This window comes from Pseudophryne corroboree, chromosome 10, assembly GCF_028390025.1.
Source record: "Pseudophryne corroboree isolate aPseCor3 chromosome 10, aPseCor3.hap2, whole genome shotgun sequence".
Classification (NCBI taxonomy): domain Eukaryota; kingdom Metazoa; phylum Chordata; class Amphibia; order Anura; family Myobatrachidae; genus Pseudophryne; species Pseudophryne corroboree.
This window is the reverse complement of record NC_086453.1, coordinates 19,182,844-19,209,181: the sequence shown is the minus strand read 5'-3', so window position 1 is coordinate 19,209,181 and position 26,338 is coordinate 19,182,844. Positions and strand designations below refer to the sequence as shown.

General features: G+C 47.7%; 1 protein-coding gene across 2 annotated transcripts; it reads right to left on the bottom strand.

Annotated features, from left to right (window-relative positions):
- Window positions 1-1,218: 1,218 nt before the first annotated feature.
- Window positions 1,219-17,029, bottom strand: UPK1A (uroplakin 1A). Of its 2 annotated transcripts, none has more exons than XM_063943926.1 (8): window positions 16,922-17,029; window positions 9,767-9,838; window positions 6,322-6,522; window positions 5,661-5,735; window positions 4,270-4,374; window positions 3,879-4,058; window positions 3,658-3,741; window positions 1,219-1,817 (listed from the first exon to the last, which is right to left on the bottom strand). In XM_063943926.1, the coding sequence occupies exons 2-8, from the start codon at window positions 9,827-9,829 to the stop codon at window positions 1,773-1,775; spliced, it is 753 nt and encodes a 250-aa protein (XP_063799996.1). In that variant the 5' UTR covers window positions 9,830-9,838; window positions 16,922-17,029; the 3' UTR covers window positions 1,219-1,772. The 2 variants fall into 2 exon arrangements, with proteins under 2 accessions (XP_063799996.1, XP_063799997.1); XM_063943927.1 differs by lacking the exon at window positions 16,922-17,029 and adding an exon at window positions 16,740-16,760.
- Window positions 17,030-26,338: the final 9,309 nt, after the last annotated feature.

Genomic DNA, 26,338 nt, shown 5'->3' with positions numbered 1-26,338 from the left:
TGCACCCACATGCAATGCAGATGGGGTAGACCTTAGTGGCCCATTGGCCAACAATACAACAGAGATTGATTGAATTTGTTTTTATCATTTGTTTTTAGTGCTTTATAAAGCAATTATCTATTGAAAATAAGTATCAAAGTCCATGGAAGTGATGGAACACAAATACTGAGCAGTTGGCCAATATTAATATATAGGAGACAATTCCATTTGGCTGTCCCTCGCCCAGCCATTTATTGCTATATGCAGAGTCCCTTTGCCCATGGCGGACAAAGCTCTACCAGCAGGAACAGTGAGAACGGGGGCAGTATGCACATCTATAAGTCACGTTTTGGAAGCCAAGGTCCCCGATTGGCTGGTAATACGGTTAGTAATATTAGCACATCCAAATAAAGATTACATATAGCACAAGCATCAAGCACACACTTGCTCTGGATAGATGAATAAGAGGCCACGGGAGGGTCTCGCACAACCCACCGAGTCAGTACAGTGTTCCAATGAGCCTCGTTGTACCAGAGGTCAGCCTGTTCCATCCCAACACTGTGCACATGGTTTTAATCTAATAATGTCATAACAAATGCCCATATACAAGTTCCCTAATATTCAGGCACTAAGAGGCAGAATGCTGCCAAATGTAACACGTAGACCAGAGGTTCTCATGGCACCCCGATGGTCCAGGTTTTCGGTATATCCTAGGCTCAGCAAAGATGGTTAAATCAAATGGACTGCGTTACTAATGAAGTCACCTGTGGACAAGCATGGACAAACTTAAAATCTGGACTGTTGAGGTGCCTTGAGGACCACATTTGTGAACCTCGGACGAAGACTATTTAAAGGCATGGGGAGAAGGGTCCCTTGGGGGGGGGGGGGAAAAACCATGTAGTTCCAAATTTGCTGGTAGGGGAAAGAAACTGCACTGACCCGAAAGTTTAATTCCAAAATCAAAAAGTGCAATGGGTTCTCTTCACTATACATTTTATATAAACCGAATTTGACGGCAGATAAGAACCACTTGGCCCACCTAGTCTTCCCCCTTTTTTTTTTACCATATTGGTAGATTTTGGCAACATACTTTCCTTCTCCCATGCCTTGAGTAGTACTCGCTCTAAACTTTGCGGCATTCCGCCTATTAGAGAGAGAGGCAAACTTCTCCGTATAGGAAGAATTATGGCCACCTTGTATAATCTATCAATTGTGTGAATAGAGGTTTCGTACATGGAGTTTAAGAACATCCATTTATTTCATACATAAAACATACCAAAAAAATTTATAATACAAAAATAAAAAAAAAGTCAGAGGTTTGGGAGACTGTAGAGAGGGGGCGTCAACGAGCAAAGTGATCTCAGCCCCAGGACAATTTCCGAAAACCCGATCTCTAGAACCTGGACAATCGGTGGAAGAACCGTTCTCAATCATGACCATTTTCAGCAATTTATACAAATGAAATAAACACAAAATGGAAAAATGAGTAAAGTGAAAAAACAAAAACACTATGCAATACTAGAATATAAACCGGAAATAAAACTGCTGAATGACACGCTACTTGCTATGTACAGAGTGCGGACTTGTGTCTCTTAATACATCAAAAATGAACGAGCCCAGGGATTAAACATCTGCTTATAAATTAGATCCGGGGAGGGGGACAGAGATAACAGCTGCACATTGCCCCACACAGGCAAATCATAAGTCCCGAATGTCTGAAGAAAGCAGAATGTGACCCAAATCCCCGCCGTAATCCTCCCCGGCATCCTGTCGCGACGCTATGATCCGTCTCCTCACATGGTGAAGTAGTAATACATTGCAGCAAACATGACCAGCATCTGCAGAGAGAAGGTGATGGTTACACACTGGCAGATGCCATATTGATGTTACACAACAGATTACAGCAGCTCTGTGTAACAGATCCTAATACACACATGCATCCCTAGGCTGCACGGTCAGCGGAGTCCCAGCCACAGAGCTCACTCTTAGGGGCAGACGCTAAACCAGCTAGGGTCAGCGTAACTTTTCTCTTGCTCGAAAACACCGCACATCTTCACAGGCAAAGTTTCACTTATCGCACCAACTTAAGGCCCAGATTTATCAAGCCTTGGAGAGTGATAAATAGCACGGTGATAAACTACCACCCAATCGGCTCCTGTCATTTATCAAACACAGCCTGTGACATGTCCGTTAGGAGCTGATTGGCTGGGATTTTATCACCATGCAATTTACCACTCTCCAAGGCTTCATAAATGGGGACCTAGCTACTGTATTTTGGCTTCAATGGTTGAGGAATTGCAACTATATCATACTTGCTTGCTCTCCTGGAACGGCCAAGTGGATTAAGAAAATCGCGTGGCACTTTCTCCCCCCCCCCCCCCCCACTTACACACACCCACACACCCGGGAAGGTGGTCACGTCTCCCCCCGGATCTGGCCTCTATCTGCCCCCAGTCTTCTCTCATTAGCCGTCAGATGACACGATTTTGGGCCGAATCGAGTCATCATAACCACGCCCCCACCCTGCTGTACAATGCCGGTAATTTTTGGCCTTGTATAGTGGGGGTGTGGCTACAATGACGTGAACACATCACCACGCCCAGCTCTCTATACCGTGCTGCACCCCCGAACCGCCCCCCTGTTCCGCCCCACTGTGTTGTCCTGGACTCCTGGCCGTACCCTCCTCCCGTCGAGGGACTTAAGAAAGTTGGTAAGTATGAACTACATCAGGCCTGGCCAACCTGTGGCTCTCCAGCTGTTGTAAAACTACAAGTCCCATCATGCCTTGCCACAGTTTTGCTATTAGGGAATGCTAAAACTGAGGTAGGGCATGCTGGGATGTGTAGTTTCACAACATCTGGAGAGCCACAGGTTGGCTAGGTCTGAACTACATGTTCCAGCATGCAGACGAGCACCGCCACTGAACTTCCTGTCAATGGCTGCCAGCATAGGTGTGCGGACATTGGGGCTTATTTATAAACTTTCTTTTCCATAGATTATATGTAGAAAGCGCAGTGTCTGCATCATTTTATGAGTCCTTGTGATGTACTAACAGCCTAATGCAGATTTCACAGAAACCTCCTGCAGAGGGCTAATTAGCGCTGCGCATCGCAGCCTCCATCATCATCAATCGGGACTACAGTCTGGCCCCTCTGAAAGAAAGTTTAGCCCCATCAGGTTAAACCCTATACAGATGGCATAAACGGCTTTATTCCTTTTTAGGCATTCGTAGGAGAGGGATCTTCCGATCCCCCCCTCCCGCAGCCTCCGTGCGGCCCTGATCCCAGAAACTGACAGAGTATCAAAGCTTGGAGAGGGATAAAGTGAAGAGAGATAAAGTACCAACCAATCAGCTCCCAACTGTCACGTTACAGGCTGTCCAAAAAATTCTAGAAGCTGATTAGTTTCATAGTTTCTCTCTCTCCACGCTTTAATAAATCTCCTCCTAAATGAGAAATTCTACATGTTAAAGGTTTAAAATAGACATCAAGGGCATGGCCAGGCCATGTTAGTGGTGCCAGGGTGGGCATGGGTCCGCACGGGAGCCATGATACTACTATTACACAATGGTCAGGCCGTAACCCCTGGGCCGGTTTATGGCAAACAGCTGCGATCTCCACGGCTTGGAAGTTGCAGGTGGAATATGTCACAGCTAGGAGCTCCTGTCGTCCAACTTACCGTCCACATGAGGATAGCAAATCCGAACCACGAGATTCCCCACGTGTAGCTGTCAATCGCGTGGCCAATATGATCGAAACATCCCTGAAAGAGAAGGGTTTCCATCAGTACTGAGCGGATCGTTCTCCTAAGTCTCTCTAAATGATGGAGCTTCCACCCATGGGCCCTATTCTCCACAGGCGACCCCCGCCATAGAGACAGACCTAGACGACCATCCTTACCGTAGAGAAGATGTAATCGGGGTACCCGACACGGCAGCCTTGCACATTCAGGATCTGGAAGTTGTTGTCTCTCTGGCAGCACCAGAACGGCCATGGCGCGGTGGACTCGTTATACGAACTGCGGAAAGTGGACGCGTAGTTAATCCAGTCAGCGGGCCCGTCGACACCACAGCACCCTTTCTGAGAAAAAAAAAAAAAAGTGGGTTTTACTTTGGTATTCCAGTATATTGCACCAACACAAACCGCGCCTACTCTCGTTCTGGGGGGGGACCGGTTCCGGCAGCCTCATGCGTCACACAGAACCAGGAGAGGATCGTCTGCTGGGCTTTAACGTCACGGGTGCAGAGACATAACGTCACGGGTGCAGAGACAGCGGTGGAATCACACTTACCTCCAGCATGAGTCTGTTCCAGAAGTTGGTGATGGCCACCCCCTGATTGGAGTTGTCAGTGTATCGCTGCAGCATCTGCTGCTTTATTATGTTGGAATTTATCATCTGTCCAGAGAATCAAATACAGAGCAGTTAGCAACGGACAACGCCCCAGTATGCGTCTCCAACACACAACTTATCCACCCCACCCCTAACTACCGCAGAACATCTTTGCTCCAACTCTTAGCATTTTATTGGCACGAGAACCCCAAAGTACAAATAGCCAATGTGCTGTGACGGCTACCGGGGATTCTGTGCATGTGCGGTCAGCTAAGACCGCACAAGCACAGAGGCCACTTCCGGGGGAACCCTCTACCAGCGACAAGAGCAATGTGTAGCCCATAGGCTACAATTTATTATTTATTAGGCTACAATAGGCTACCGCCATCTGAAGATGCTGCAGGGATCAATATAAGGAATATTTGGTAAACCTATGGGGGATGCAGCTGTGGGTAGCAATAGATGGACCTCACAGGAGGAAGGAACCAGCACCGCGGAGAGAAGCCCATAGGCTTCTATGGGGGTATCACCAGCAAAAGCTGGCGAACGCCGCCGCAGCGCTGACTGGCCGGCCGGCCTGAGAATAGTACCAGGAAAATGCATTTTCCGTTTAGCACATCCCACCTGAGGCCTGTGAGATACATGTATGAACTAGTTGTCTACCAAAGAGGTTCAAAAACTTGTTCCTCAAAGCTCCTTAACAATCCAGGTTTTAAGTACATAGATGAACCATGAATATCTTTAAAACCTGGACTAGGGGCATAACTACCATGGGTGCAACAGGTGCGGCTGCTATGGGGCCCAGGCTGCCTGCAGGGCCTGCCACTCCCTCTACACCCAATCACGCATGGATTGGGCAATTGGGATTCAGCCAGCTGGCCCTAGGCAACCTATTCCAAGCCTAGGACCGGTGGAAGTTTTGAAGCATTTGGATGGCTACGGTGATCAGAGTTCCCGGCCACCCTAAGCTGGATGCTCTAAACTCCACCCTCTGACACTCCAATCTGTGTCACGAGTGGTGGAGCCCCCTGGTCACGCAAAACTCAACCAAAGCTTCACCCTCTGGTCGTGCTAAGCTCCGACCACAGCCATTTAAACTGAGGCCCAGTGGGGAAGCCCCCTGGGCATGCTAGTCTCCGCCCCTTGCCTTGTGAAGCACCTATGGTTTGTTGTGAGACATGGGGTCTACAACACAAGATACATCAAACTATAGGTCTACCAGCAACAGGCCACCCCATAACAATTGAATGTACCCCCACCTGAATTCACGTATCGCAGTTTCACATTTGTTCAACTTGCTTACTATCCAGATCCTGCCCACCGCAGCCCCAAAATACAACAGTGCAACTTACGTAATCCCTATGGGTGAAAGATGTTATACAGGAAGCGCATTCAAATATATAGACAATCATCATCAACACCAGGTACTAGGGAGAAATACAGAAACAAAGCGTCACACGTCCAATAATATACAGTGCAAATAAGTGTGATAAACACGTTACAAACTGGAAAGATGAAGGGGGCAACTGAAGTTTGAATGAAGAGAAACGCAATGAATAGTTGGACATTAAATTTTTAACCTACATTCTCCAAATCATCAATATGCAATTTGTTAATCACTTGTGTTACGTTTTTTGATGCCTTATGGTTGTAATCTAGAACTTCTAATTGCACCTTGATCTTGTTTTTAAAAAATTAATTTCTTGGCGTCTCTTATCTAAAGTTAACTTTTGCAATCTAGAGAACCCAACACTCTGCGCCTTTCTTTGACTGACCAGCAGAAGATGATGGGACTTCTAGTTCCACAACAGCCAGAAAGCCACATATTGCCTATACGCCACGCGTTTCATCAACTTGCTGAGGAGATCTGTTGTGTGTGGAGCGAAGACTTTTTAATGAGCGATCTTGAGCTATTCAACAGTCAATAAAAAGCCATGGTGACAAGTCAGAGGATACGAATTGTTTTTGGGTTCTAGGAACGGACACCTAAAGGCATCACGAAATAACACTTACCGCCATAAGCATCATCCGGTTGCCCTTTATTGCGGCTACGATGCCCAGAATTGCCACTAGGAAGAACGAGAAGCCGCAGAATATGCCAATCCAGCCGCCAGCAAATACGTCATCTTTTCCAGTCACCCCCAAAACAGGGTAAACGTAGTACGGGTCTGTGGTGGCCCAGATGGTTTCGGCAAACAGCGCCAAACCACACAACTGTAATAAACAGGTCACACATTAATATCAGTGTCTAAGATAAGCGTTGCACAAACAGCAGCCTAGTTGCCCTCTATTGGTACTGAGGTATCCATCAAACCTTCTAAAGTGGACAGTTGGAGAAGTCGCCCATAACACCCAATCAGCTTCTGTCTATCATTTTATAGAATGTACTTGATAAATGATAGCTAGAAGCGCATTGGTTGATGGCTTTAGGCCTCCTCAGTCACTACTTTTTAGAAGATTGGATACATCTCCCAACCCACTCCACACCAGGAGAGCATTGACCGATGGGCCTTCTCACACCAGACAGTGACCCGTCCCATGGAAAGAAAAATTCCCCAAACACACAGCACATATAATTACTAAAATGGCCTCAAGGCGGTAGAAAAAAAAAAAAAAAAAAAACACATGTTCCCCACGCCAAAAGAACCACTTCATTAATAGCCTTCCGGTTCCACCACTCCCACCAGACCAGTTTCACACAGAGTCCGGATTGACCTGTACAGCCACATTCCGGAAACCTGTACCTGGGGCTTGTGAGCAGGAATATAAGAAATCTATAGCAAGCACAGAACTATTCTATATTAGAGCAGGTCGAAATTCAAGCATTTTTTTGCCCCTCAGCTTGACATGTGTGGGCCTCAGCGAGCGCACATCGCCCACGGAGGGGTATTAATGAAAGCAGCACCTGGCTGGGGCAGCAAATTCCACACAGTCCTGAAGAAATATGCAGTTCCACAAATGCAGAGAGTACGTGCAAAGATAAGACTATTATTCAAGCACTGCAGGCGCTGCTACATTTGAGGCCGAATAAACTTCATGGATACTGCGCAGACAGGAGGTGGCGCCATGCTGTGCCGGAGGTGGCGTCGCTCTGTGCCAGAAAACTGACAAAAACAGTCGTTCAGACAAATTGGGTAAATCAAATGGATTTACCCAATTTGTCTGATTGACCATTTTTGTCTGTTTTTCAGTGTTTGGGAGCAAATGGTCAATTGTCATTTGCTCCCCATACATTGCCAGATCTTCGTTCCAACCAGCCAGGTTGGACAATAAATCTTTAGGTGAATGGCTAGTCTAACCTCCCCAGGCAGTGCAAGGTCACAAAGCCATCTAAAGATTCCTATGATTGTGCATTAAAATACAGGCCTAACAGGTTGATCTCCAGTAAATCTGGTTGCCGGAGATCTCTGTGACCCCGAACAGAGCAATTCCAATGATGTTGCGGGACATTCTGTAATTTCTTCACTGACCAAGGGAAGATCTTGCTGAAGCCACTGAGGAGGCAGGGTCACTGGTGGGACCAGTATATAGATCCAGGGTCGGACTGGGGCATGAAGGGCCCACCGGGGTGATGCAGTGGTTGGGGCCCATGTTTAGGGGTGTGGCCACTCTCCAGAGTGGGTGCGGCCAGCTTCCACATAGTCCTGTGCACTACAAGGTTACATATGTATAATGTATCATTTTGAGAGCACAGTCTGGAACCTGATCCCTAGTGGAGGAGGTGGGCCCCCAGGCAGTGGGGCCCACCGGTGGTTTTCACTGTGCCCCTGTGGGCCAGTCCAACACAGTATAGACCACATAATACAACAGTATCAACATATTCTCCAAGATCAGAATAATTTATCCCATGGACAATACTTCCAATTGCCAACATTTTGTGCATTTTTCCAAGGTAATATTTTTGGATTTTAAAAACAAAAAGAAGCAACCCATACTAGTATATTAGTGCATTGTGTAAAACTATCTACAAATTTGTTTTACTATTTGCCCATTTTAATCGTCCCTTTCACTTGATTTAATGCCAGTGGCTACAGTATGCAAATTAGGGGGGAAACAAAAACATCTACACCCCCAAATGATGTTTTGCAGACTACCTTTTTAGACCGCCATCTTGTGACCCGGGTTATTGCACATGAGCACGCAGTAACCCGGGTTGCTGTGTGGTCTGAAAGGGCCCAGGGAAATTATCCCAGGTCGACCCGGTATTCAACCCTGCTAGCGACCAGGGTTCAAAACCCTGATCGCTGTGTGGTGCGAGCGGGTAGCCGGGTCAATGCGACCAGTTTCCCATTCACAGTGTCCAAGCGCCGCCCTCGCACCATCACCGCTGATATCACAAACACGGCACTATGGCTTGGAACACCAGTGTGAAAGGGGCCACGTACGGTTCCCGGGAAGCACCCATGTACGGTTCCCAGGTGCCTGTTGCGGTCTGAAAGGGGTATTACTCTTTGTATTAGCAATTTGCTAATTAATTTATTGAACACTGCAGTTTGTAAATCTCAGACCAGGATCCTTGAAAGAAATCACTAAGTACTATTTATTATAAGACCTGGTTTCCTGAATATTTGTAGCTGTTAAAGTAACTCCACCATTAAATACCTTTGGGGAGGATGGGGGGGGAGTTCTAGAGTATGCACTCGTACCTCTTGAACAGACGTGAAGTCTCCTGGAGACTAGTTCTTTTCCTAATTATATGGATATTTGAGATGGTGTTGCTGTTTGGCAGGGCCATAACTAAACATTTTGGTGCCAGAGAGTGAATTGGCACCCCCCACCTACACCACATTTTTCCAATGGGGACATAAGGCGAACACCCTCAAGAGGAAGGGGCATGACAAAAATTTGGACAGATCACATTTGGACACTTTATACCACATTCATGCATTTAACTTGAGAGCTCGGTTATTATTCAGTTACAATACCCTTTATTAAATGACATTCAATATACCGCCATACCCAGGATTCAAACCCATAACCTGTTGCCTTCCAGAAGTAGAAGTTCTGAATATTGACATTAAGACTGTTGACATGGACTGGAGGTCGACACTGAACATTCCTATGGGAAACTGCATGTTTGCATTATGAATGTCAACATTCAGACCATGCCTAATGTTCATACCACACCCCTGTGTCTATTAATATGGGTTCCAGAGTACATAGCAATGAGCTATTTAGTGTTCCCAGCATGGACAGAAGCCACCACTAGACTCTTTCCTGTTGTTCTCCTCAATGCTTTTAGAAGGTATAAGTGCCCACAGATACTCCAAACACCTCACTAAGACAGAGACCACTGACCAAACAAGAAAAGCGTCACCTATATTGACAATTTGTATGCGGTTGTGTGTATACAGTACCAGCTCTGATGGTTACAGTGGACTATTGGGTGCTTGGTGGTGGGTCTATATTCTGTCAATCTCTCTACCCCCAACAAACAAAGATGAAACCCTCAACTCACCATAATGACGACATTTCCAAACACAATGACGGCCACTAGGCCTGCAGACCCTTTCTCCGCCATCTGTACGATCTGCAAAAGACAAATGTCATACTGGATTAGATAGGAATGGTCTCCAGAGTTCTAATGCGCCATATACAACAACGCAACTTCTCTGCTTTAACGCCCTGCCTCTTATATTGTGCAGATACTGCATGATGGTGGTTACGGCATATCAGTGGCCTACGTGCAATGGAGGAGCCCATCAATGAGGACACCAGTTGCACTTCAATAGAACACTGCATGGTTTCATTCACAGCAGTTGATTTATTTTTGTACCCTTCACTCAGCTCTTCCCTGTTTAAGGAAAGTAGCCCGCCACCGCGTCTCTCTGATCTACAGTGTGTCACGCTACATATAGGCGCTTAGTAAAGTGAAGCCCCTATTCTACCATTTTTTGGATGGACACTGTTACATCCTTGCTTGGCATTCTCCTGCTCATACCAGATGCCCCTTGGAATACACTTCTACATAGAAGAGCTTTAAAGATTGGAAAAGAATGGTGCGTAACCCATAGTAGAACGGCCATCTTTTGCTCTCTGCAATATTCTCGTTTTCTTTCCACCAGCAGAAAGAAGGTGGCCCGGGAGGAGAAAAACAAAAAGGAAAATGCCACATTCTTAATCCCTACATAAAAATCTACAGAGTAACATTGTAGAGTTGTTCCTACCTGAGCTACACAAAACACTGCCCCAGGAGTCAGGAACCCACCACTGGGCAAAAAGTATCTATCATGTTTCCCTCTGGACATGGTGCATCAAGTAGCCCCCCTTAAACTATACCATACTTGCCTAAGGTCCTGGAGGTTGGGGGAGGCTCTTGATTTCTCAGGTAACATAGTAACATAGTATCTGAGGTTGAAAAAAGACAATTGTCCATCGAGTTCAACCTATTTGTGGTGTCCTCTGCATGATGATTTGACTAAATAGTAACTATAATGCATGACTATGCACCATACCCCTGGATATCCTTATCCAATAGGAATTTATCTAACCCATTCTTAAAGGTGTTGACAGATTCCACCATTACAACTCCCTCGGGCAGGGAATTCCAAACACGTATTGTCCTTACCGTGAAAAAGCCTTTACGCCGTATTGTGCGGAATCTCCTCTCCTCTAACCTGAGCGAGTGTCCACGAGTCCTCTGTGTTGATCTAACCAAAAACAGGTCCCGCGCAAGCTCTGTGTATTGTCCCCTTATATATTTGTAGATGTTGATCATATCCCCTCTTAGTCTCCGCTTTTCCAATGTAAACATGCCTAGTCTTTCAAGCCTTTCCTTGTATTCCATCGTCTCCATGCCCTTAATTAGTTTGGTCGCCCTCCTTTGTACCTTTTCAAGCTCCAGTATATCCTTTTTGTAGTACGGTGCCCAGAACTGTACACAGTATTCAAGGTGTGGCCTCACTAGTGATTTATATAATGGGAGTATAATACTCTCGTCCCTAGCATCAATACCCCGTTTTATGCATGCTAATATCTTATTAGCCTTCTTTGCTGCAGTCCTACTTTGGGTAGTACTGCTTAGCTTGCTATCTATGAGGACACCTAAGTCCTTTTCCAGTACAGAATCCCCTAGTTTTACCCCATTTAGTAGGTAGGTGTAATTTTTGTTCTTGTTACCACAGTGCATTACCTTACACTTGTCTGTGTTGAAGCGCATTCTCCATTTGTCTGCCCATGCTTCTAATTTAACTAAGTCGTTTTGAAGAGACTCGGCATCCTCCTCTGTATTTATAGCCTTACACAATTTGGTATCATCTGCAAAAATTGACACCATGCTCTCTAGACCTTCTGTTAGGTCGTTAATGAAAATATTGAACAATAGCGGTCCTAATACTGAGCCTTGCGGCACACCACTTAGCACTTCAGTCCAAGTTGAAAAATATCCATTAACCACAACGCGCTGCTTCCTATTATCTAACCAGTTTTTGACTCAAGTGCATATTGTGCTTCCTAGCCCTGATTCTTGTAGCTTGTATATAAGTCTCATGTGTGGTACAGTATCAAACGCTTTGGCAAAGTCTAAAAAGATTACATCCACGTCTTTACCCTGATCTAGGTTTGCGCTTACTGTTTCATAAAAGCCAAGTAAGTTGGTTTGACAGGATCTGTCCTTCATAAACCCATGTTGATTCCTTTTAATGACCTTATTGGTTTCAAGGAACTTCTGAATACTATCTCTTAGGATACCTTCCAATACTTTCCCCACTATAGATGTAAGACTAACTGGTCTATAATTACCTGGTTCAGCTTTACTTCCCTTTTTGAATATAGGCACTACTTCCGCTATACGCCAGTCTTTGGGAACCATACCTGATATAACTGAATCCTCAAAGATCAGGGATAGCGGTTTTGCCAGTTCAGAGTGAAGCTCCATTAGAACCCTTGGATGAATACCAATCGGGCCCTGGTGATTTATTAATCTTTAAATGTTTTAAATCGGTGACAGACTACTTCCTCGCTTAAATAAGTACCTATCAGTGTGATATTGTCCTTATTGAGATTGTGTGTCAGTCCCTGAATTGGGTCCTCTCTAGTGAATACTGTTGAAAAAAAACTAATTTAGTGTGTCCGCTATGTCATTATCATTTTTGCTTAAGACTCCCAAGGTGTCCTTCAAAGGGCCTATACTCTCCTTTTTTAATCTCTTGCTATTGATGTATTTAGACCCCCACACCCCCAGAACGGATTCAGTATGATTTCCCGATTGACAGGATGCCGGTCAGAATCTAGACAACCCCTCCAAAAGTACCCTAACCCTCCCCTGCCCCCTAAACCCCCTCCCCTAACCATAACCTTCCCTGCCCCCTTACCCCCTTCTAATGCCTAAACCCAACATTCCCTCCATGTGGCAGGACGCAAACGCATCCTGCTGGAACAACCAAAGGGATTCCGGGCATCAATATTTTGACGCCGGCATCTCGAGCTCCATTGGGATTTGAACGCTGGCCTTATGCAGTCGTTAGGAAATTCCAGCATTGGTATTTTTACCGCTGGGATCCCGCCCAGCAGTATTTTAACTACATCGCCCCGAAACAGTATGTGCCCCTCCCACGTCCCACATGCTTCCTAGTGAAGCGGGCAGGATGCGGAGAAAACCACCGTAACTGCAGGGGTTTAATAACTCGATGGGCATCATTAGGCCTATTGATATGTCACCCCAGCCCCCGAAGTGGCTAGCAGTGTCTCCTCTCCAGGTTTTTCCCAGAGAGGAAACAGTTTCCCACCCAATTACATCCCCTCTGTACAGTCCACACATATCCTCACATTTTCTCTCTGCACTTTCCCATCCTCCTGACCCTTGGCCAACATTGCTGTACGACCGTATGATACAGCCCACCAAGAACCTTTGCAATCTGGTGGACCATTATTCAATACACAGCAGCTATCCTTATGCATCACTGCCTATTGCCCTATAGAGTGTAAGCTTGCGCACAGGGCCCTCCTAAGCTCTATGTCTGTCTGTTATTACGCAGTCTTGTTTATCACTGTGCAACAGAATATGCTGCACTGTATAAGAAACTTTTACCATATAAATATGTATTCAGTGTTCATTCTAGCACCCTGCACCTTTCAAAACTTTAGCAGTTCCTCTTTCCTGCCTGGGGTGTCACTCTCTGCCCTGGTGCTTCTCAGAACACTCTGCTTTGTATCTCAGCACTAAAATACAGAGCAGTGTGTTCTGAGAAGCACCACAGCAGAGAGCGACACTCCAGGCAAGAAAGAGGAACTGCACGTGTTTTGAAAGGTGCAGGGTGCTAGAATGAACACTAAGTATTATACCCAACAACTGCCAATCCCCCCCAAGGTAACTGCACTCAGGGCCACCAACAGGGGTGGACTGCCAGCATTGGCATCCTGAGACCCTAATAGGCCCACCTCTGCCTCCTACTGTTGATACCTATTTCTGATGGCAGCCCTGGTCGTAGCTATAGCTAGGAGGTGGGAACAACACAACCAGAGCTGGGAGAACGGTTAATGATGTCTCCCTGGCAAAGGGCACAAGCAGCACCTGCAGCAGAAACCAGAGAAATAGGTGGTGCACTAGAGGGGGGCAGGAGGCGGCACCTGGTCTGCTGGAGCCCAGTGACGAGAAGTGGGTGACGTATGTGCCACTATCATAGGTGAGAATGGGCCGCTATGGCAGGACTAGGTGCGGACTGGGGGCAAGGAGATACAACAACACATCTACTGGGCCCCCCTAGTTTAGGATTCCCACAGGAGATGTAACATTGGGGCCTGTCTGTTGTGAGTGACAGACCACACAATTCACAATTTCTGATGGCAGCCCCGACTGCACTGGGCAGTAGACTTCATCTATGAAAGTCCCAGATATATACTTAGTGTGAGTGTCACAAACATACTCTAAGCCAGGCATGTTCAAACTGCGGTCCTCCAGCTGCTGAGAAACTACACATCCCAGCATGCCCTGACACAGCTTTAGCATTCTCTGACAGCAAAACTGTGTCAGGGCATGCTGGGATATGTTGTTTCACAACAGCTGGAGGGCCGCAGTTTGGACATGCCTGCTCCAAGCCATAGGTCTGCAAACTCAGTCCTCAGGACCCCACACAGTGCATGTTTTGCTGGTCACCCAGCAAGTGCAAGATGTATTAATTACTCAGACATTTTAAAAGGTCCGCAGGTGGAGTTAATTATTTCACTTGTGATTCTGTGAGGAGACCTGCAAAACATGCACCGTGTGGGGTAATGAGGACCGAGTCTGAGAACCTGTGATGTAAGCGGAGTCCTTGAAGTCAAGATCAGTCCTTGAAGTCTATAATGGTCATATATGGGATTACTTATATGCAACTGCTATAGTTTTATTATGAAATCATTCTTTATGTGTGAATAAAAGTTCTCAGTGATTTTGTATTGGCTATTGTGGACACTTTAAAATTTTGATGCGCCCCCTCTGGTAAGATTCCTCACATTCCATCTAATACCCCAGAAGGTATCGCATTCCGGAGCTTGGTGCATATAAACGTTAAGAGGCCAAACCCTTGAAGACGACATTTATGGAGGTTTGACAGTAAAATATAATTTGCTGCCTCAAGCCCTAAACTATATTTACTTCATTTTTTACATTTTTTTTTTTTTGTAATAAAAAGGTTTTATACTCCGCACAAAGCAGTTTGTTAAGGATTTTGCTCCGTATTATCCCAAGAAACAGAAGCGGCACCATAACAAATCAGGTACTGCCGCAGTCTGTTAAATAGACGTCCCCAGTGACTGCACGCTGTGGAGACGGACGCCCCTCTTATGTATTGGGTAATGCAAAAATAAGGCTTAGGGAAATAGGTTTTGCCAGCGTTAGGGTTCGACACCCTGTAGTAAATATCCCGCTGTACCAGTAAAGTGCATTGATGCACTATTTCCAGTGTCAGGACGAGGGAGCTGCAGCTTGGGTGTGTCACTCACCCACACGCAGGTACTACCAGAGGTAAACACCATCCTATTCCCATGCAGCACGTATCAGACAGCCACAGCCTATGTTACTGAGGATTGCAGGCAGCTTTTCCCAGCTCCTTCAGCAGGTAAAGGGTTTACATACAACCACCATAGCTACAGCATGCCAACTTATGTCTCTCTAGATCAGGCATGTCCAAACTGCGGCCCTCCAGCTGTTGAGAAACTACACATCCCAGCATGCCCTGACACAGCTTTAGCATTCTCTGACAGTAAAACTGTGTTGTGGAACTGAAACTCCCAACATGTCTGTCCTACACACCAGAGGATCTGACAGCTATGATGAAAGATAACCAAAGGCCATGCTGGAACCTGTAGATCAACACCTAGAGAGGCACAGATGGGTAACAATCTATATATACACACATATCTCTCTCTATAATATACACATATCTCCAGAGGTGGATTGGCCACAGGGTCTACAGGGAGGATTCCCGGTGGGCCGACGCACCCGTGGGGCCTGTTTTGTTTGAGGACATGTGATCCTTTTTATAGACATAATCAATAAGATGCAAAATAATTTGCATATATGAAAATGACTTTGCCACTTAGCCTGTGATTGCAGATGATCTAGTGCAGGGGTTCTCAAACTCGGTCCTCAGGACCCCACACAGTGCATGTTTTGCAGGTTACCCAGCAGGTGCACAGGTGTATTAATTACTCACTGACACATTTTAAAAGGTCCACAGGTGGAGCTAATTATTTCACTTGCATTTCTGCGAGGACACCTGCAAAACATGCACTGTGTGGGGTCCTGAGGACAGAGTTTGAGAACCTGTGATCTAGTGTATGCTCTGTCTGCCTGCTTGGCTGACATATAAGATTGAGTGAATAGTGATTGGGATACGGTTGGTGTAATAAGCAAGAAAATATATTTTTCTAATGAATAATATAGTTTCCTAAATTCTGAAGGTGTTTCACTATCTGGGAAGTCTGGGTTTGGGTGCTTCTGCCACGGCCCATGGCTGGACCTTACACCTCTGGTGCTGCCCATGTGGGGCCATTAGTACAAATTTTTACAGGGCCGTTTTTTGGTCCCAATCCGCCCCTGCATTACATACATGCAATAAATACATACATGCAATAAATACATACATGCAATAAATACATACATACATACCATAGCATCCATTTAAACCGTAAAAAAAAACCCAGGTGGAATACAGGCTTGAAGTCAGCCAGCCACAGAACCTCTTTAGTGTGCAGGTTTAAAGGGACAGTATGGTAGCAATATATAGATCTTTTCTCCAAGAGGACTCAAGACACTTCAACTTTCGGAATTTCTTTCTCGTAAAGAATCAAACTCCCACATATATCTCTACAGACAGCCCCAACAGGACAGGTTTTCCAGATATCTTACTAGAATCTCTGGTCGGATAATAAAGCTCCAGAGAGAAGATCTGACACACCATGCACCGTTAGGACTGCGTGAGGTTGAAAAAAACAATAATTGGATAACACACCTTATACAAGATCCCAGTATACGATCACTGCTTACAAAACTCCTAATTGCTGTAATTACAATAAAACTATACTAAACCACAGCAATCCTTAATTGTTTTTGAATTCCTAAACATAACAAAATAAAACAACAACATTGCAATACAATGAATTGTGTGCAGTGCATTCAGAAGAACCCACCAACCTGTGATGTGAGCTTAATTCCCCAGGAGCCGTGCACAGACCACCTGCCCAACACACCTGTCCTCACTGACTCAGGTGTAATGTCCCCGCCTCACCCCCCTCACTGCTACTTATAGCCTCTGCTAGGCTGACTGGGGCTCTACAGTGTGAGAAGTGGAGCTTGGGTCTGGGGTGGGGTTATTTTGGATCTCATGTGGTGCAGAAAGTTTTGGGGAGGAGACACCGGTACCTCAGATACCTCTGTAACCGTTCCTGCATTCTGTAAATAAATCTGTTACAAATAACCCAATTGTTGGGGACAGCGGAGTCACACTGAGTGTCTGCAGCCAAACTGGTTTATGGCAAAACAAAGGATTGTTACAAGTGTTTCTCGCTGTGTTTAATCATGTTTACATAGAGGCAAACGCCACCCTAGGGTCTAATCATTCCGGCAGGCTTTGCTCTGGAGATGGATTAATAATAATAATAATAATAATAATAATAATAATAATAATATGCATACTTTTTGCACCAGGGAATGCCCCAATTACTTTAACGAGATTGTGCCCCTTGCAAGTGCAGCCAACTTGTGCCACAAACGCGTACACTTTCCTGCAAAAAAAGGGGCATCCGCACAAAGGGGGTCATTCCGACCTGATCGTAGCTGTGCTAAATTTAGCACAGCTACGATCAGTCACACTGACATGCGGAGGGACGCCCAGCACAGAGCTAGTCCGCCCCACATGTCAGGCCAGACCCCACCGCACAGCGGCGATGATTTTGTACTTGCAGAGTAGCTCCCAGCCAGTGCAGCTCCTGCGGCTTGCCGGGAGCTACTTGCCGCTGCCAGGGTCGCAGCGGCTGCGTGTGACATCATGCAGCCGATACGCTCCCCCCACCCCACACACGGTCCGGCCACGCCTGCGTTGGCCGGACCGTGCCCCGAAAACGGCGGCCAAATGCCGTTGTGCCGCCCTCTCCCGCCCAGCGACCGCCTCTGCCTGTCAATCAAGCAGAGGCGATCGGTAGGCAACGATGGCCGTCTGCCATCTGGCATGCACCTGCGTATTGCGGCGCCGGCGCATGTGCAGTTCTGACCCGATCGCATCGCTGCGAAAAACTGCAGCGTGCGATCGGGTCGGAATGACCCCCCAAAGAGCGAGATGCACTAAGGTGGAATGCATTCCGTCACACATCGCATTGGCGTCGCAGTGGTACTTATCGCATATGTACTAACATATGCGATTGGTACAGCAAAGGACAGCTCTTCCCATAACAGCTGTCCTTTGCGATGAGCGCCGGTCACTGGACTTCCGGATGTCCGTCTGCGGCTGCGCATGTGCAGAGCGACCGGGCAGCAGCAGGGGGATACTGGGAGGTATCTGATCGGGTTCTGGTATGAATGGTCGACCATGTTTAGGTCAACATTCATTAGGTCGACCACTATTGGTCGACATAGACATGGTCGGCACATGAAAATTGGTCGACGCGAGACAGGTCGACGCGTGAAAAGGTCGACATGGATTTTTTTTTTACTGTTTTTGGTGTAATTTTTTTCTGTAACATCACCTGGAACCCCAATTAGTGCACCGTGTCCCCTCGTTTCGCTCGCCATTCTGCAGGCAAGGTGACTCGCTGCGCTCGGCAGAGGTTACCGTTCCCAATCGTAGTCCGCATGGATGGTAAAGTATGAAAAAGTTGAAAATCTATTTAAAAAAAAAAAAAGCCATGTTGATCTTTCTGTGTGTCGACTTGTCCTGCGTCAACCACATGTCCATGTCGACCATGTAAATTTTCGACCAATAGTGGTCGACCTCAACATGGTCTACCATCCAAACAGATAACATGTGATTGGCTCCCTCACAGCACCGCACAGTGCCCTCTACACCGACGCCTGGGGATAGAGGGCTTAGCGCATATGGAAATACGGTAAAAAAAGGAAAATGGGGGTTTTACTGCATTTTTCCTTTAGTGCATCCATGATCCCGGCCAATGTGTGCGACCAACGCCGAAACCCCGGCCGCCAGAATGCCGGCAGGAGGCCCAGGACTATTCCCACTCGTGGGTCTCCACGACACCCGTAGTGGGGGATCAGAACCTGTGGCGTGCGTAGCAAGCCTCTGAGCCCCTAAGGGGCTTCGTTGGGCTCGCCACCCTTGCGCCTGGGATCGCAGAGTGGGTATGCTGACTGACCCCGATTCCGACCGACGGTCACCCGTACCCAACCCCAATAGACTCGCCATTACCGCACCTTTTTGATGAGCAATGTGCAGCAGTTTTTGCAAATGGTCCACAGTGAAATTTAACAAAAAAATTTGTGTGCAGGTTGTTTTATATAAAAGAAACTAATATTTGCCACTTTCAGACGAGTGACCCGGGAATTTGGGAGGTCTCGGCTCCATGACCCTGGTGTGGAGCAGGGTCATGGCCCCGTGCCCCAGTCCCGGGTTGTCCCCTGTCATACATGCATAAATCACGGGCCGGTGCGCATTCACATGCAAAAACCCGGTATATAGCTGCACAGGTGACAGGCAGTAGCGCTGTCTCCCCGCTGTGTCCCCCGCTGTGAAGGGAACTAGACGCTACGCGCAGGGCCGTTTCTAGACAATTTGGCTCCCAGTGCGAGATTTAAAAATGCGCCCCCCCCCCCATTGCTATAAAAAAAATTGCGTCACCCCCCATATAGCTATAAAAATAAAAAGTATGCGCGCGCCGGAGGCGCGCGCGCTCCCGACAAGGCGTAGCCTCATCTGATATCATCACGCCCACCACAGGGGGGAAAAGATAAAAAAAGTCCCCATTTTACACATTACAGCAGCCAAGTGTCCCCATTTTACACAGTGCGGAAGGCAGGTGTCCCCATTTTACAGAGCGCAGCAGGCAGATATCCCCATTTTACACAGTACGCAGGCAGGTATCCCCATTTTACACAGTGCGGCAGGCAGATATCCCCATTTTACACAGCGCGGCAGGCAGGTATCCCCATTTTACAAAGTGTGGCAGGCAGGTATCCCCATTTTACACAGTGCGGAAGGCAGATATCCCCATTTTACACAGTACGCAGGCAGGTATCCCCATTTTACACAGTGCGGCAGGCAGGTGTCCCCATTTTACACAGTGCGGCAGGCAGGTATCCCCATTTTACATCGTGCGGCAGGCAGGTATCCCCATTTTACACAGTGAGGCAGGTGTCCCCATTTTACACAGTGCGGCAGGCAGGTGCCCCCATTTTACACAGTGCGGCAGGCAGGTGTCCCCATTTTACACAGTGCGGCAGGCAGGTGTCCCCATTTTACACAGTGAGGCAGGTGTCCCCATTTTACACAGTGCAGCAGGCAGGCCCCCATTTTACACAGCGTGGCAGGCAGGCCCCCATTTTACACAGCGTGGCAGGCAGGTGTCCCCATTTTACACAGTGCAGCAGGCAGGTATCCCCAGTGTGGCAGGCAGGTGTCAAGTGGTGGGGGGGATGGAAGGGGGAGAGAGAGAGAGATATACTTACATGTTCCGCTCTTCGGATCCCGCCGCCGGACGTCCCTCGCGCCGGCCGCCGCCGCCTTCTTCCAGGCTTCTCACCTCCCTCTCCCCGAGCGCTCCTGCTCGAGGGGGCGGGGCTTCGTGGAATGACGCGTTTGCGTCATGACGTCACGACGCAAACGCGTCATTTCGCAAAACTCCGCCCCCTCGAGCAGGAGCGCTCGGGGAGAGGGAGGAGAGGGGAAATAACACTTAAAGTGCCGCGGCGGGCGCCCCGTGCGGTTGCACGGCTCGCCCGCCGCTAGAAACGGCACTGGCTACGCGTCTAGTTTCCCTTCGTGGAGAGGACCTTTGCTGTGCGGTGTGCGATGACGTCATCGCTCACCGCACAGCATTGTGGGACTGACACAGACGCTAGGAGTCATATTTGACCTCTAGTGACTGTCTATGCTGCGCTATGGGAGAGACGTCATGACGTCTCTCCCATAGATCCGAGGAGAGGAGCGGCGCCGGCAGAGGTCTGCACCGGTCGGGAATCAGGAGCGGGGATAGTACGTTTTGTTTTTGTTTTGTTTTAGGAAGCGGCGCTACTGTACAGGGGGCACAAATGGGGGCACAACTCTACAGGGGGCGTAACTGACCACGCCCCTGTATGAAGCCACGCCCCTATTGTTCACCCCGGGGCGCCACAAGGGCTAGAACCGGCCCTGGTGACAGGGGTAATAGATACACTGATATAGGGAGGAGTTTCTGGAGCTTATCTGTTATTATTACCTCAGGCTTCCAGTATAGGGTCCTATACTCAGCCTATGGCTGATAAGAGAGTACAATAGCTTGCAGTGTAGTGAAAAACCTATGTGACTTTTGGGGCAGCACAGACGGCGTAATGATCAGCATTACTGCCTCACAGCACTGAGGTCATGGGTTTGATCCCCCCATCGCCCTGTGTGGAGTTTGTATATTCTCCCCGTGCTTGCGTGGGTTTCCTCCCGGTACTCCGGTTTTCTCCTACGATTCAAAAATATACTGATAGGGTAATTGGCTCCCTACACAAATTATCCCGTGTGTGTGTGTGGGTGGGGTGTGCTATGGGAAAAAAACAATGCGGTAAAACCTCCGTTTTCCAGGGGTTTTACCGCATTTTCAAATGTACTAAGACCCGGCCGCCAGGTTTTCGCCGCCGCAACCGCAGCCTATTGGCTTCTTATCGCCTGCCGCCGCAACCCTATCTATAGATCTGATGCAATGGCAATTTTCCTTTGTGCAGCTCTCCTGTGCATTCTGAGAAGCATGAGGAAGGGACACTTGTCACTTATATCTGAGTTTCATGTAACATGCCAAATGTTTCTCCTTATTTACCAATGATTTTCTAACGAGATAACGTCTAGAAATCTCCTCAAGTGGGCGGGTGAGGTATTTTGCATGACACAAAAACCTATTCTTCAAGGTAGTAGGTTCTCGTCTGCTCTCTGACACACAGCACAGGACAGAAGGGGTTAACACGCGCGTCTTCTTCTTGTAATGCTAAAATCCCCCCTAACCTGCCGGGCAACTTCTGAGTTCTAGGATGTTATCTGCAGGTTCTACCCCTGCTGGTATGAGAGGAATGTGGCCCAGTGTATTTATGGTGGAAGGGTGGAGAGCAGACACCCCAAAATATGCAGATGGGAGCTGGCTGTGTGCAGAAATCCATTGCGATCCAAAGCTGGCGCTGTGACACCGCTGCCCGGCCCCACTGCGTTCCCTGGGGTCGTACAACTGAGGAAACGCCATACTGGCTATGTATGCGCTCTTACCACCCCAGCATAGCTGGCATTTGTCTTTAGATCCATATAAACCAGGAACGGGTGGAATTCGGGCGGTGGTTCAGAGTTCACACAGATCGGTGGTTTCGGTGCGGTTTGGATGCAGGTGAAAGATTCCGATTCCCTCGAACAAACCAGACATCCACTTCCAGGATATAGCTTCTGTATATTGCAGAGCCGGCCATAGGCATAGGCAAACTAGGCAATTGCCTAGGGCATTTGATATGCCTAGGGGCATCAGCAGCTTCTGCTGATTAAAATGATATGCGGCATGCCTATATTCAGTGTGCAGCATTTCATATGCAGATACAGCCACAGTCTCACACAGTATATAGGCATGCTGCATATCATTGTAATCAGCAGAAGCTGCTTGTGCATCCTAGCCACATAGCAATGCAAATAAGATGCATTTTCATTAAAAAAAAGGTGCCCGACGTTAGCATTGAGGCAAGATTTATAAGGACACATCCGTATCCAAGCAGAGGCAGAGGTCACAGTGTTAGTGGCAGTGTGAGTGATGTGTGCATGTGAGTGGGTTGGTTGTGCAGTAGTGTTCGGAATATGAGTTAGGAGCATTATGTGTGTCATGTAAAAATGCATTAATAATGTGCACATATGTGTAAGGGGCACTATGTGTGTCATGTGTATAAGGGCATTAATAATGTGCGGCATATGTGTAACAGGGTACTACTGTATGTGTGTCATTATGTGTATAGGGGCACTAATAATGTGCAGCAAATGTGTAGGGGGCACTATGTGTGTCATGCGTATAAGGGCGTTAAATATGTGCTGCATATGTATAAGGGACATTACAGTATGTGTAAAAGGGCATTAATAAAGGTTGTCATAATGTGTAAGGCGCATTATGTTTCTAAGGACATTAATAATGTGTCTCATATGTGTAAGGGGCATTACTCCGTGGCATTATGTGTATAAGGTGCTCTACTATGTGGCATTGCGTATAGAAAGGGTAATACTGTGTCGTCTAATGTGAATAAAGAGCAATAGGGTGTGGTGTAATGTGAATAAGGAGCAATTCAGTGTGATGTAATGTGAATAAGGGGCTCTACTGTGAGGAGTAACGTTTATAAGGTAAAGTGATACTACTGTGGGATGTAATATGAATTTGGGACACTATCGCATGATCAAATGTGAATAAAGTTGCAGTACTGTGTTGCGTAAATGGAATTGGAGTTACTATTGTGTGGCCACACCCCTTGCCAGCAAAAACACACCCCTTTTTGGGCTGAGCGCCAAATGTGCGAACTGCTCCTATTTAAAATATAGGGGGTACAAACACCAAAATAAGGACTGCTATTGGTGAGGGGTGATGGTGCTGGGAAAGAGGTGCAAGGTCAGGCGGAACCAGCGGTGGTACTAGGGGGCATCAGCCAAAATCTTGCCTAGGGCATCATATTGGTTAGGGCCGGCTCTGGTATATTGTATCAGTTATGGTCATCATGGGGGTCTGGAGATAAAGTGGACGGAGATAATGGGCCAGATTTATCAAGCCTTGGAGAGTGATAAATTGCACGGTGATAAAGTGGCAACGAATCAGCTCCTAACTGTCATTTTTCAAACACAGCCTGTAACATGACAGTTAGGAGCTGATTGGCTCGTGCTTTATCTCTCTTTACTTTATCATTCTTCAACGCTTTAGTGCAGCCCCCCCCCCCCCGTTATTTAGGCCCCACCTACTTTACTATAATATGCAAATTAGGGTTCAGATTCGGTTTGCCAGTAAGATTGGCCTCTCCTTGGGCGTAAGGGGTGTGCAACCCGTACCAACACCCATGGTGCATATACTAGAGAGGGAAGCACGGTTGCTGCAGAGGTGGCAGCTGTGTCTCGCATGTGGGGTGTCGGCACAACCACAAGAAGCGCTCAGCTTCCTTCTCACGGCAGAGTTGGTCGCAAATCAGCCATGATTGCGTCCGTCAAAATAAATGCGTATATCGGGGGTCATTCCGAGTTGATCGCTAGCTGCATTCGTTCGCTGTGCAGTGATCAGGCAAAAAAATGGCACTTCTGCACATGCGTAGCAATGCGCACGCGCTTCGTACTTTTGCAAGGAACGATGTCGTTTCACACAGGGTCTAGCGAAGCTTTTCAGTCGCACTGCTGGCCGCAGAGTGATTGACAGGAAGTGGGCGTTTCTGGGTGGCAACTGACCGTTTTCAGGGAGTGTTCGAAAAAACGCAGGCGTGCCAGGAAAAACGCAGGCGTGGCTGGGAGAACGCAGGGCGTGTTTGTGACATCAATACAGGAACTGAACAGTCTGAAGTGATCGCAAGCGCTGAGTAGGTATTGAGCTACTCTAAAACTGCACACAAAAAAATTGACGCCGCTCTGCGATCCTTTCGTTCGCACTTCTGCTAAGCTAAAATACACTCCCCAGTGGGCGGCGGCATAGCGTTTGCACGGCTGATAAAAAACAGCTAGCGAGCGATCAACTCGGAATGACCACCATCAGCTCATATGGAAAGCTGTATGCACCTCAGTGGTCAGACCGTTCCCATCCGTATACGTTGTTTCATAGCCGCCCTCTGCGTTATCTCTGCGCTTGTACCAGGCTTATTCTGTGCGCAACAGATCTGATCTCCGGTGTATTTCAGCTTACATCCAACTCTGCAGCGCCCAAAGTTACACCAACTCACCCTCTATGTGAGAACACCACGTTACAGCCCGGCTGCGCCCCTTCAGTGACAGGTGGAGGGGCCACTGAATTGCGCACAACATGCGTATTTGCATACTGTAGGTTTGGTTCGGGAACACGATCAGTGTGAAAACACACACGATACTCGCGATCACACATGCTTTAGCCCCAAAGCGCCTTATCAAGAGCGAGACAAAATCGTAAATTGCTTTAATTTTCTTTAGTACACATGCGGTCTTTCCGCGATGCGCATATTTTTTCAGTGTTATGGCCATCAGGGGGGACTGTGGGCATATAGGACTGATTCAGAGATTGGCGCAGGTCCTGCACTGCACGAAAATTCCTGATTATCATGAATCTGCGGCTGCGCAATGTCCGTTCTCCGCAATTCCCCTCTGCCGCTGCTCCATTCACAGGCAGCGGCGTTGAGTGGGTGGAGAGTAGGTGGAATAAGAGCTGCGTTCCTACGAGGAACTAGGAGGGGAGAGCCAGGGGTCTGCGTGTTACCCCGCAGACTTCCTGGCCTTGCAGCCCCTGTATTCGTCGGTGGCTGTGTGGAACATCACGACGTTGGATCCCAGCACGCAAGGCTGGCCGCAGTACTGGGATCGCAGCTACGTGCAGGTGGCGTCTCTTCTGCTGACACGTCTCCTGCATGCCCCTCCTGGAGATCGGACAGAGATGCATAGATACCTGTATGCGGCATTGCATTTTTGTCCATCTCAGGTCCATAGTCATCTACCCTAGTGAGCGAGGACTTGCGCACATAATTCTGTCATTGCGCAGCTTCTGCAGCGCTAAGTGTAGCCTCCACCCCCTTTGGGTCTCATTTCTCCTTATGTTAATGCTAGAGATGAGCGGGTTCAGTTTTCTGAGAACTTCACGCTCCGAGCCCGGATCCGAATCAGGCTCGGGTTTTCCCGCCAGACTCGAAAACCAGAACAAGGCAAAACTTCATCATCCTGCTGTCGGATTCTCACAGGTTTTGGAGAGTGTAGAGAGAGAACGTGTCTCCTCAGTGTCTGTGCGGGAAAGTGGCGTGGCGCGTGGGTGGGGTGGCGGCCTGCTCTTTTGAATCATTCCAGTGGTGGTGTCTTGTACTGCACCAGTCCAGTCACAGTGGTGGTGTCCTGTGCTGCCATTTGTCCAGGGGTTCTGCCGTATAAGTCCAGTCCAGTGGTGCTGCCGAATAAGTCCAGTGGTACTGCCATATAAGTCCAGCGGTGCTGCCGTATAAGTCCAGCGGTACTGCCGTATAACTCCAGCTGTACTGCCGTATAACTCCAGCTGTACTGCCGTATAACTCCAGTGGTGCTGTATAAGTCCAGTCCAGTGGTGCTGTCTTATGCTGCATCAGTCCAGTCACTCCAGTGGTGGTGTCCTGTGCTGCCATAAGTCCAGTGGTGCTGCTGTATAAGTCCAGTCCAGTGGTGCTGCTGTATAAGTCCAGTCCAGTGGTGCTGCCATATAAGCCCGGTCCAGTGGTGCTGCTGTATAAGTC

Bases quoted from the DNA above. Each gene is read 5' to 3' on its own strand.
- UPK1A (XM_063943926.1), bottom strand. From the start codon at position 9,829: ATGGCGGAGAAAGGGTCTGCAGGCCTAGTGGCCGTCATTGTGTTTGGA. The intron at 4,375-5,660 runs GTAAGTTGCACT...TTCTCTGGACAG, and splicing joins CTTTCACCCATAGGGATTAC to ATGATAAATTCCAACATAAT. The intron at 3,742-3,878 runs GTAAGGATGGTC...CTTCTCTTTCAG, and splicing joins CCGATTACATCTTCTCTACG to GGATGTTTCGATCATATTGG.